The following is a 12,500-nucleotide window of genomic DNA, read 5'->3' as shown; positions in this document are numbered from 1 at the left end:
GGGTGGGAGGGGAGGAGGGAGGGGGTAGGGATAGGAAAGAGAGTTGGGGTGGGGGGTTAAAGGGATAGAAGGGTGGAGTGTAGGGAGATAGGAGGAAATAGACAGAGTTGAAGAGAAGGAAAGAGAGGTAGAAGGAAAGATAGGTGAAGAGGGACCAGTGATAGAGTGAAAGGTAAAATGTAGACGGGATAAAGAGGAAGGGAAAGATAATAAAAGATAGGAAAGAAAGATGATAAAAAAAACCACAATGGATGGAGAGGCAGACTGAAGCGGGGATAGAAGGAAGGGGATAGTAAGGAGATAAAAAAAGAGAAACGGGAAGAAAGGAAAAACGGGAAGAAATGAGGCCTGAAAAGAGGTACAAATAAAACAGAAGGGAAAAAAGGGAAAAAAGATACACAAAACTAAATCCGGGAAAAATAGTAAGCAGAGATGTAATAGAAGAATTAGATAAAAAAGATAATAGGACCCAGATACAGAATAGGATGAGTTAGCCAAATGGGTTGTCAAAGGGCCAAGACATGGTAAGAATTCTCGTTCAACATTCATTGTAGAAGTTGCAGCTTGTTTACTAAGCATCTGTCTATTGAAATGTCTATCTGCTTAGCTGCATTATTACCAGCATTACGTAGTACACGTGCATGGTAAAGCTACCCCAAGTAATACCCTGCCTGTTGTCCTGCATGAAAAGTCCTTAATTCAAGGAAATAAGCAAATTACAATTATGGTATAAACAAAATTCAAAGGCGAAACCTGCCAGGCACACTTTTTTCGGAGCTTTAAAGTACAATTGTTGCTACTCTAATCGAAAAATAAACGTATTGGCGTCCTGTTTCCTGAACAAAAGGGAGAAAAAAAACTAATGGTGATCTAGTTACCTAAAGAACCTGGGCCACCATTAGTGTCGACGTCCCATGCCCCTCCATAGCTCGAGGTAGTGCGTGTAGCTTTAGCTGTGGCTTGTAGCAAGTACATACACGCATATCGTTTTATCATAGTCCGCCCTGCAATGTCCCACTCACGCCTCGTTTTCCCTCGAATCTCACAGCCTCTTCTCTCACCCAGTGGAAGCAGAGAGGGTCGAGGAGGCTCCAGTCCCGGCCGAAGTCCCTCCTCCTCCTCAAGCGGAACCCGAAGTGGCCAAGGAACCGCCCGCCGTCATAGAGCCTGAACCAATCGAACCGGAACCTGAACCCGAACCACCGAAGCCAGTTGCCGAAGCGCCAGCGCCGCCACCCGCGCCCGCCGCGCCGGTCGTCCCGGAGCCTCCAGGTAGGTCCTATAGCGCTGGAAGCACGCTCGCAGGCTTGCGGTAAAAGCATGACTATGTATGTTATGCGCATATATATGTATATGTATATACATACATACATACATACATATATATATATACATATATATATATATATATATATATATATATATATATATATATATATATATATATATACACATATACATACATACACACACACACACACACACATATATATATATGTGTGTGTGTGTATATATACAGAAAAATACATATGCATACACACGCACACACGCAAATACACACACACATGTATATATATATATATATATATATATATATATATATATATATATATATATATATATATATATATATATATATATATATATATATATATATATATATGCGTCTATATGTATAATTACTTTAAAGGAAGATTAGCTGCATATTGCATATAATTTGTACTGTTGCTGTGTAAAACTAGTATACAAGTATATTAATAAATGCATGAGAAGGAACAAAAACTTGAAACACGAAGTCATAGAAGACTAATACCTGTCGAAGGTGTTTCAAAGTATCAGAATTTTAACAAGACGCTGCATGACTTAGCTTAGAAATGCCTTGAAGCTATTTGTACTTTAGAGAATCTCACAATTTAGTTTAGCTTTATTTTCTGACGCTTTCATTTATCTTTATCTTTAATTTAGTTTAGTTCACGCTTTAACCATAACAAAGGCGTAACATCTCTTTATCTTAAACAACTGTTGAGGCTTTTTTATCATTATTTTGCTTTCTCTTTTCTCTTTCATCTGTTTATTACTTTCTTACTAGTTTCATCTAACGAAGACGAAGAAGACGAAAATGTAGTTGGAAGAGAGAGTAAGCTAAAGGAAGGAAGTGAGGAAAGAGGGGATAAAGATCAGAAAAAAGTAATTGAAAAAGATAGGATAAAAGGAGCAGAGAAAGAAGAAAGAAATGAGGATGTCAAAATTAAGGATGACGCAAAAGGTGCAAAAGAAGAAAGGGAAATTGTAGAAAAGGAAGATAAAAAGGTTGATGAAGAGAAAATAAAGAAAGCTGATAAAAAGGAAGATAAAGAAAGCGAAGACGATGAAGAGTTAGAGAAGGAAGTAGAAAAAGGAAAGGAAAAGAAGGAAGAAGGAGAAGATAAAGATGAAGAAGAGAAAGTAGGTGAAATAGAAAAGACAAATGAAGAGGAAGAAGAGGAAGCAGATCAAGGTGAAGGAGAGAAAGAAGTAGATAAAGAGGAAGAGGTGGAAGTAGATGAAGTAATAGAGGAAGAGAAAGGAGTAGACAAAGAGGAAGAGGAAGTTCATGTAGAGGTAGATGAAAAGAAGGGAGTAGATAAAAACGAAAAGAAGGTAAAAGTAGATAAAAAGAAAAAAGAACAGATGGGAGGCGATACAGAGGAAACGGAAGGGGATGAAGGAGATGAAGAGGAAGACGAAGAGGAAGAAGTAGATGAAGAGGAAGAGGAAGAAGTAGGAGAAGAGGATGAAATGGTAGATGAAGAGGAAGACGAAGAAGTAGATGAAGAGGAAGACGAAGGAGTAGATGAAGAGGAAGACGAAGAAGTAGATGAAGAGGAAGACGAAGAAGTAGATGAAGAGGAAGACGAAGAAGTAATTGAAGAGGGAGACGAAGAAGTAGATGAAGAGGAAGACGAAGAAGTAGATGAAGAGGAAAACGAAGAAGTAGATGAAGAGGAAGACGAAGAAGTAGATGAAGAGGAAGACGAAGAAGTAGACGAAGAGGTAGAAGTAGATAAAGAGAAAGAAGTAGATGAAGAGAAAGAGGAAGTAGATGAAGTGGAAGACGAAGAGGAAGAGGTAGAAAAAGAGGAAGAGAAAGAAGTAGATGAAGACGAAGACGAAGTAGATGAAGAGGAAGACGAAGAGGAAAAGGAAGTAGAGGAAGAGGTAGAAAAAGAGGAAGAGAAAGAAGTAGATGAAGAGGAAGACGAAGAGGAAGTAGATGAAGAGGAAGACGAAGAGGAAGTAGATGAAGAGGAAGACGAAGAGGAAGTAGATGAAGAGGAAGACGAAGAGGAAGTAGATGAAGAGGAAGAGGTAGAAAAAGAGGAAGAGAAAGAAGTAGATGAAGAGGAAGACGAAGACGAAGACGAAGTAGATGAAGAGGAAAAGAAAGTAGACGAAGAGGAAGACGAAGAGGAAGAAGTAGATGAAGAGGAAGACGAAGAGGAAGGAGTAGATGAAGAGGAAGACGAAGAGGAAGACGAAGAGGAAGAGGTAGAAAAAGAGGAAAAGAAAGAAGTAGACGAAGAGGAAGAGGTAGAAAAAGAGGAAAAGAAAGAAGTAGATGAAGAGGAAGACGAAGAGGAAGAGGTAGAAAAGGAGGAAGAGAAAGAAGTAGATGAAGAGGAAGACGAAGAAGTAGATGAAGAGGAAGACGAAGAAGTAGATGAAGAGGAAGACGAAGAAGTAGATGAAGAGGAAGACGAAGAGGAAGAAGTAGATGAAGAGGAAGACGAAGAGGAAGTAGATGAAGAGGAAGACGAAGAGGAAGAAGTAGATGAAGAGGAAGACGAAGAAGTAGATGAAGAGGAAGACGAAGAGGAAGAGGTAGAAAAAGAGGAAAAGAAAGAAGTAGACGAAGAGGAGGAAGTAGATGAAGAGGAAGACGAAGAGGAAGAAGTAGATGAAGAGGAAGAGGAAGAAGTAGATGAAGAGGAAGACGAAGAGGAAGAGGTAGAAAAAGAGGAAAAGAAAGAAGTAGACGAAGAGGAGGAAGTAGATGAAGAGGAAGACGAAGAAGTAGATGAAGAGGAAGACGAAGAGGTAGAAGTAGATGAAGAGGAAGACGAAGAAGTAGATGAAGAGGAAGACGAAGAGGAAGAGGTAGAAAAAGAGGAAAAGAAAGAAGTAGACGAAGATGAAGAGGAAGAAGTAGATGAAGAGGAAGACGAAGAAGTAGATGAAGAGGAAGACGAAGAGGAAGAGGTAGAAAAAGAGGAAAAGAAAAAAGTAGATGAAGAGGAAGACGAAGAAGTAGATGAAGAGGAAGACGAAGAGGAAGTTGTAGAAAAAGACGAAAAGAAAGAAGTAGACGAAGAGGAGGAAGTAGATGAAGAGGAAGACGAAGAAGTAGATGAAGAGGAAGACGAAGAAGTAGATGAAGAGGAAGACGAAGAAGTAGATGAAGAGGAAGACGAAGAAGTAGATGAAGAGGAAGACGAAGAAGTAGATGAAGAGGAAGACGAAGAAGTAGATGAAGAGGAAGACGAAGAAGTAGATGAAGAGGAAGACGAAAAAGTAGATGAAAAGGAAGACGAAGAAGTAGATGAAGAGGAAGACGAAGTAGATGAAGAGGAAGACGAAGTAGATGAAGATGAAGACGAAGAGGAAGAGGAAGAAGTAGATGAAGAGGAAGACGAAGAGGAAGAGGTAGAAAAAGAGGATGAAAAAGAAGTAGAGGAAGAGGAAGAGGAAGACGAAGAGGAGGAAGTAGATGAAGAGGAAGACGAAGAAGTAGATGAAGAGGAAGACGAAGAAGTAGATGAAGAGGAAGACGAAGAAGTAGATGAAGAGGAAGACGAAGAAGTAGATGAAGAGGAAGACGAAGAAGTAGATGAAGAGGAAGACGAAGTAGATGAAGATGAAGACGAAGAGGAAGAAGTAGATGAAGAGGAAGAGGTAGAAAAAGAGGATGAAAAAGAAGTAGATGAAGATGAAGACAAAGAGGAAGAAGTAGATGAAGAGGAAGACGAAGAGGAAGAGGTAGAAAAAGAGGATGAAAAAGAAGTAGATGAAGAGGAAGAGGAAGACGAAGAGGAGGAAGTAGATGAAGAGGAAGACGAAGAAGTAGATGAAGAGGAAGACGAAGAAGTAGATGAAGAGGAAGACGAAGAAGTAGATGAAGAGGAAGACGAAGAAGTAGATGAAGAGGAAGACGAAGAAGTAGATGAAGAGGAAGACGAAGAAGTAGATGAAGAGGAAGACGAAGAAGTAGATGAAGAGGAAGACGAAGAAGTAGATGAAGAGGAAGACGAAGAAGTAGATGAAGAGGAAGACGAAGAGGAGGAAGTAGATGGAGATGAAGACGAAGAGGAGGAAGTAGATGAAGATGAAGACGAAGAAGTAGATGAAGAGGAAGACGAAGAGAAGGAAGTAGATGAAGAGGAAGAAGTAGATGAAGAGGAAGAATTAGATGAAGAGGAAGACGAAAAGGAAGAAGTAGATGAAGATGAAGACGAAGAAGTAGATGAAGACGAAGACGAAGTAGATGAAAAGGAAGACGAAGAGGAGGAAGTAGATGAAGAGGAAGACGAAGAGGAAGAGGTAGAAAAAGACGATGGAAAAGAAGTAGATGAAGAGGAAGAGGAAGACGAAGAGGAGGAAGTAGAGGAAGAGGAAGACGAAGAAGTAGATGAAGAGGAAGAGGAAGTAGATGAAGAGGAAGACAAAGAGGAGGAAGTAGAGGAAGAGGAAGACGAAGAAGTAGATGAAGAGGAAGAGGTAGAAACAGAGGAAGAAGAAGAAGTGGATGAAGACGAAGAGAAAGTAGACGAAGAGGAAGAGGAAGACGAAGAAGTAGATGAAGATGAAGAGGAAGTAGATGAAGAGGAAGAGGAAGACGAAGAGGAAGTAGATGAAGAGGGAGAGGAAGAAGTAGATGAAGAGGAAGACGAAGAGGAAGTAGATGAAAAGGAAGAAGTAGATGAAGAGGAAGAGGAAGAAATAGATGATGAGGAAGACGAAGAGGAAGGAGATGAAGAGGAAGAGGAAGATGAAGCAGAGGAAGAGATAGATGAAAAAGAGGTGAAGGAAACAGGGGAAGAGAAGGAAATGGATGAAGATGAAGAGGAGGGAGTAGAGGAAGATGAAGATGAAGAGGATGAAAAAGACGAGAAGGAGGAGGAGGAGGATGAAGAAGATGAAGAGGAAGCAGATGAAGAGGAAGATGTAGAAGCAGCCGAAAGCGAGGAAGAGGACGATGAGACGAAAGAGGAGGCAGAGGAGGAAAGTGACGTAAGAGAGACAAAAGAGGAGTCAGTGGGCGAGACGTCTGAGGCGCGGCACAGTAAGAGGCCATGGGAGTGGCAGTCCTGCTTCGGTGTTTCCTTTTTTCCTTCACCATCTCGACCTTTGACCTGTTTGGCATTCCTTCGACGGCGTTTCAGAAGGAAAGAATGATCTCTTTCAATTGAGAGGTTCTTTTTTCACCCTTTCATTTTGACCTCCAGGATAATATTGCATGTTTCCACTTCAGTATAAAAGGAATGTGTTTCTCTCTTTCTCACAGTTTACCCTTTTTTGTCATGATTTCCCCTAAATTTACTTATATTTCTCCAGAGAGGTTTAACTTTTATGTCCCTTTTTGTGATTTTGACATTCTCCTGATCTGTGGGACTGTATGTGCTCTACGCAGATGCTGAGACACGTACATAAGTCTAATAAAGAGAATTGTGCAAGAGGCTGTCACGCATATCATTTAAAATAAAGGCCCTGCAGATTTAATGCTAATAATCCTTTCTATTTCAGTTGAAGCTCCAGTGTCTGCCCCGGAACCAGCGAAGCCAGTGGAAGTCCAGCCCGAGCCTGTCGCCAGCCCGCCACCGCAGCCAGTCGCCCCACCTCCCCAACCTGCTGCCCCTGCTCCTTCACCACCTAAGCCAGCCGTTGCAGAACCTGGTTTCTTCGACAAGATAATCAACATAATCTTTGGTTTGCCCAAGGGGGAGAGGGATCCAAAGTGGGCACAGCCTTGGCAGACGCACCCAGAGCACGCCAAGAAAAAAGTTGAGAAAGTTCCGGAAGTAGAACAGGGACCTGTTGGGCCTTCGGGAGGAATCATTGACAAATTTGTTAAGCTGATCTTCCCGACTGTTCCTGAAACAACAAAACGTGATCCCAAATGGGCCCAACCCTGGCAAACACACCCTGAACATGCCAAAAAGAAGGTAGAAGTAGCAGAGGAACCTAAGGAAGATAAGCCTGTAGGTCCTTCAGGAGGAATCATTGATAAGTTTGTCAAACTCATCTTCCAGACTGTCCCTGAAGGCACAGTTCGAGACCCCAAATGGGCCCAACCATGGCAGACACACCCTGAACATGCCAAAAAGAAGGTAGAAGTAGCAGAAGAACCTAAGGAAGATAAGCCTATAGGTCCCTCTGGAGGAATTATTGACAAGTTTGTCAAATTAATCTTCCAAACTGTACCCGAGGGAACAGCTCGAGACCCCAAATGGGCCCAACCATGGCAGACACACCCTGAACATGCCAAAAAGAAGGTAGAAGTAGCAGAAGAACCTAAGGAAGAGAAGCCTGTTGGTCCTTCTGGAGGACTCATCGATAAGTTTGTCAAACTTATTTTCCCAACAGTCCCAGAAGGAACAAAGCGCGATCCTAAATGGGCCAAACCTTGGCAGACACACCCTGAGCATGCAAGAAAAGTAGTGGAGGTCGTTGAACCTAAGGAAGATAAGCCTATAGGTCCCTCTGGAGGTATTATTGACAAATTTGTGAAGATGATTTTCGAAACTGTCCCTGAAGGTTCAAAACGTGACCCTAAGTGGGCCCAGCCATGGCAGACTCACCCGGAACACAAAAAAGCTGCTCCTGCGCCAGTTGAAGCTCCTAAACCACCTGCAGTGCCTGAACCAGCTGTTGCACCTAAGCCAGCTCCAGTCCCAGAACCAGCTCCAGTCCCGAAACCAGTTGCTGCTCCTGAACCAATTGCTGCTCCTGCACCAGTTCCTGCTCCTGCACCAGTTGCTGCTCCTGAACCAGTTGCTGCTCCTGAACCAGTTGCTGCTCCTGCACCAGTTGCTGCTCCTGAACCAGTTGCTGCCCCTGAACCAGTTGCTGCTCCTGAACCGGTAGCAGCTCCTAAACCAGTTCCTGAACCAGTTCCTGAACCAGTTCCTGAGCCAGTATCTGCTCCAGCACCCAAGCCAGTTGAACCTGCACCTGCACCAGAAGTAGTGAAGGCACCGGAACCTGCACCTGAACCTAAACGACCGGTTGAAGAACCTGTTGTAGAGAAGGCCAAGTTTCCCGAGGAGAAAGTGGCAGGTATGTGGTGTGGATGGTTTGGTAGTTTGGCTCAGATCTATCCTTAGCTAATATTGTAGCAGCTTCAAAGAGTTTGAAATTGCTTAGTTTGGTTTATGACCGATTTCGATTCTTTGGACATTGTCGAATGAATAAAAGCTCAGCGATTGTCTGCATTTACATATTTTATGTTCTTACCTTCTAAATTCTTTTTAATGGCATATGGGGTTATCGAGTTTATACGTAACCATTTCAAATTTCAAATATGACAGCGTGACACCCTTTCCTTGGCAGAATCGAAACCGAAAATGCACATATACAGAACAGATATATGTTATATGAATATATCATTATATCTGGTTAAACATTTGTGTAGTTTATTTTATTCAATTGCATGATATACAGTAAGCAGATTTCTTAAAAGAGGATTTAATCTTAGGACATTTCTGTGTAGCAGAAATCCCTTGAGAACGTTTTAATTCCACTTCATTAGACAAAAATCTGCTTTACCCCACATAAGAGGTCTACAGTAGTGTCTAGTATGAATTGGGAATTAGTCCTCCATTCCTTTGTATTTTTATACAGAATAGTCTGTGACTGTATTTGCAGATTATAGTATTGATAGACTTTTTGTCCCAAACGTCACGTAAGGACACAGGACCTCCCTAGAGGTGGGTTATGGCCTGAGGGATGGAGCTGGTCTTGCCACAGGAGTTTTTACTAACACTTGCCCATGACACAAAGGTGAGCAACTCGTAGATGAGGAAGAAGCGGATGAGGACGAGGATGAAGAGGAAGATGCTGCGGAAAGCGACAAGGATGACGAAGAAGCTGAGGATGAGGAGGATGAGGATGAGGTGGATGAGGATGAGGATGAGGATGAAGAGATAGATGAAGACGATGAAACAGAGGAACTTGAAGAAGAGGGAGACGAGGAGGAAGATGAAGAAGATGAAGACGAAGAAGTTGAAGCAGAAGACGAAGAGGATGAGGATGAAGATGAAGACGAAGAAGTTGAAGCAGAAGATGAGAAGGATGATGATAAGGAAGCTGATGAAGATGAGGATGAGGATGAAGAAGTTGAATCAGAAGATGATGATGAAGATGAAGACGAAGACGAAGTAGTTGAAGCAGAAGATGAGGATGAAGATGAAGAAGTTGATGAAGAAGACGAGGATGAAGATGAAGAAGACGAGGTTGATGAGGAAGGTGATGAGGACGAAAGCGAAGACGAAGACGAAGTTGAAGAAGACGAGGATGAAGATGAGGAAGAAGAGATAGAAAAGGCAACTGGAGAGCTTGATGAGGAGGAGGAAGCAGAAACTGACGAAGATGAAGATGAGGAAGATGAAGAAGAAGAGGTAGACGAAGATGAAGAAGAAGAGGAGGTTGACGACGATGAAGATGAAGAAGCGGTAGATGAGGATGAGGACGAGGAAGACGAGGACGAAGAAGAGGAAGTAGCTTCAAAGGATGTAGATGAGGACGAAGATGAAGATGAAGATGAAGAGGAAGAACTGGAGAAAAAAGTCGAAAAACATGATAAAAGCGACGAAGATAAAGACGAGGGAATCGAAGAGGAGCTCGATGAAGATGAAGATGAAGAATCAGACGACGACGACGACGACGACGAAGCCAAAGTCGCAGAACCGGCTGATGACGAAGGGACTGATGACGAAGGTTACGATGAAGATGACGATGCTGGCGAAGATAAAGATTCAGGTGATGAGAAAGAGGATGGGGATGTGGACACAGTTGGGGAGGTGGATGAAGCAGACGCAGGAGTCCCGAGCACCTCAGAGCCTGAAGGTGTCGTGACGGCCGCCAGTGTAACCCTTTCTTCCCCCCCCCCTCCCCCTCCTCCCCCCACACTCTGGTTGGCAGCTCCCCGCCAGCCCGTCCGCTCGCCCGCCCGCCCACCTCCCTCACGCCCTCGCTCGTGCCGCTGTTGTTTTCTTCTGTGAAACGTAAAATGGGAAGAAAAGGCTCAGGGAAGGCGGAATATGTCTTTTTTTTTGTAAAGAAAAATAAAGATATTTCATGCAATCTTGCCGGCACTTCCCTGGGCTGATCTGAGACACTAATACCTATAAAGTACTGCCTTATTCACTGCTGTTTGATAATTCTCTTGTTTTGTAATAGCATAGATGGTAATATCTGTGCTTTTAAGGATATGTGTTTGTGTATACATGATATATATATATATATATATATATATATATATATATATATATATATATATATATATATGTTTGTATATATGCATATGTATATGCATACGTATATGTGCACATATATCTACACACATATGTGTACGTATTCCCACTATTCTTTCTAAATTCTGATTGCTGGTCTTTACCTAACAATGGAGTGAATTAGAATAGTTCTAAGTTTCGTAATTAGAGAATTATGAATTTGTTATTTCTTTTCGCAATTCTTGTAATCAATCTTACTTTTCTTATTTTCTTTTTTCTTTGCGTAATATATATGATTTGTCTTGTTTTGCCAGTGTTCCAGGGTTTTCCCCACTCCATTGTTTGCATGTTTTTTTTCTTCATTTTGAGATAATTTTGCTCCTACTTCCATTTATCCTTATGTTACATACGCCCTACATTTCCTCTGCAATGTTCTCTTAAGTTGATCTGGACGCGAGGATGCAAGACAAACCAAATATGATTTCAAAAACTACATAATAGTTTATGTCTAAACAGCAGTGAATTAATCTGAGCATTTGTATTAAAAACGCATGAAAAAAGCTTATTGATGTTCCAACCCTAATGAATCACACTCAGTTCCCAATATTTATTCCTTTCTTAAATGTATGTACATATGGATATCATTTCAAATGAAAAAAAGAAAACAAAAAGTAATCTTTCCCATGATTAAGAAAGTCTTTAACGATCTCTTCGGCGTAGTATATGTAACCTAAGAGTTCCTTTGCTCCACCGACACCTTATACGTAACCCTCTGATGGATTTGGATTCTTCCTTGCATAATCAGCGCCTCTACAACTGCTGCTCCTCCTTTCCAGTTCCAAGTGAGCCTGCAAAGGAAGCCACAGCTGATAGTAAACCGCTGGCTGATGCCCCCGAAGCCCCCAAGGAGCCGGTATTGGCAGAAGAGACTAAAGAAGAGGCACCGCAGGAGGAGGAGGAGCAGGTAATGGATATCGTTGCTAATGAAATGTTTTTAATGTGTTTCGATTCGAATAGCTCGTTGATCATATCTATTTTTATTCATTTCGATTCCATTCTTTCTTCCTGTGGAGAATTAATACCCGTTCTTTGATATTGCTCAACCATCAGATTTTGTTCTTTATCGTCGATGCAGACCCAAATTCCTAATCACAGAAGAAAACGCAAATGATTTCGTTCGTACTGAATATCTCCTTCCCTTCACTTTAATTTTCTCTAAATGTGTATTGCCTTCTGCTGACTGCTTAAATACCCTTGCACCGGAGCCCTCCTTAAGACCCCGAGCGCCCCCGCCCGCAGGTAGTGGTGGTCCCCTCTGCCTTCCGCTCCCGCGACCACCTCGAGGCCATCCTGGGCCTGGACGAGACCTCGAGGGACGCGGCGGCGCGCACCGACCCCATCGCCGAGGCCACGCTCAAGGACCTCAAGAAGATCTACGAGGCGGCCATCAAGCCCCTCGAAGGCCTCTACAAGTACCAGGACATCTCCAACCGCCACGTGTCCGACGCCGAGCTCTTCGGCACGCCGCTCGTCCTTCTCCTGGGCCCATACTCCACCGGGAAGTCCACCTTCATCAACTACCTCACGGGCGTCGAGTACACCAAGCGCGCCCTCAAGACAGGTACGAAGGGACGAAGGGGGCTGTGTGACGCATCTCACTTGTATGGGTCTGCAGGGCACTTTTGCCTTTGAACTTCTTATCATATATTTTTCTTTTGAAAGTATACATATACATGCAAATTCAAGCACGCAGATCTCGTTACTCTACGAATTCCTGTGCAATAAAAGTAGTTATAGGAAAATAATCGCCAAAAACACCCAAGTATTAACTTGATTAAATAAATTATTCCTTTTATTCACACTGACTTAAATCACAGACAAATGACCCTCCTTGCACTCGTCGTTATCTAAACACCAAACAAACAAACAAGCTTATCCCCCAAATAAACCACAATTATTGGCTCAGTGCAAAGAAAAAAATCACCTTGATATGACTTATCAATTACTGCAATC

General features: G+C 42.4%; 1 protein-coding gene across 11 annotated transcripts in view; it reads left to right on the top strand.

Moving 5' to 3' along the window:
• The window catches only part of LOC113816011 (trichohyalin), a 43,625-nt gene that overhangs the window by 24,982 nt on the left and 6,143 nt on the right, over positions 1-12,500 (top strand). For 2 of the 11 annotated variants that reach the window (XM_070144918.1, XM_070144891.1), the window contains 7 exons: positions 1,066-1,272; positions 2,090-3,750; positions 3,862-6,319; positions 6,781-8,313; positions 9,037-10,101; positions 11,324-11,451; positions 11,787-12,108. In XM_070144918.1, the coding sequence (XP_070001019.1) occupies positions 1,066-1,272; positions 2,090-3,750; positions 3,862-6,319; positions 6,781-8,313; positions 9,037-10,101; positions 11,324-11,451; positions 11,787-12,108 (7,374 nt within the window). The remainder of the gene's footprint in view (positions 1-1,065; positions 1,273-2,089; positions 3,751-3,861; positions 6,320-6,780; positions 8,314-9,036; positions 10,102-11,323; positions 11,452-11,786; positions 12,109-12,500) is intronic. The other 9 variants (XM_070144938.1, XM_070144897.1, XM_070144933.1 and 6 more) reach the window with 9 other exon arrangements.

This window comes from Penaeus vannamei, chromosome 3 (assembly GCF_042767895.1).
Source record: "Penaeus vannamei isolate JL-2024 chromosome 3, ASM4276789v1, whole genome shotgun sequence".
NCBI classification, from domain to species: Eukaryota; Metazoa; Arthropoda; class Malacostraca; order Decapoda; family Penaeidae; genus Penaeus; species Penaeus vannamei.
This window is presented reverse-complemented; position numbering and strand designations above follow the sequence as displayed.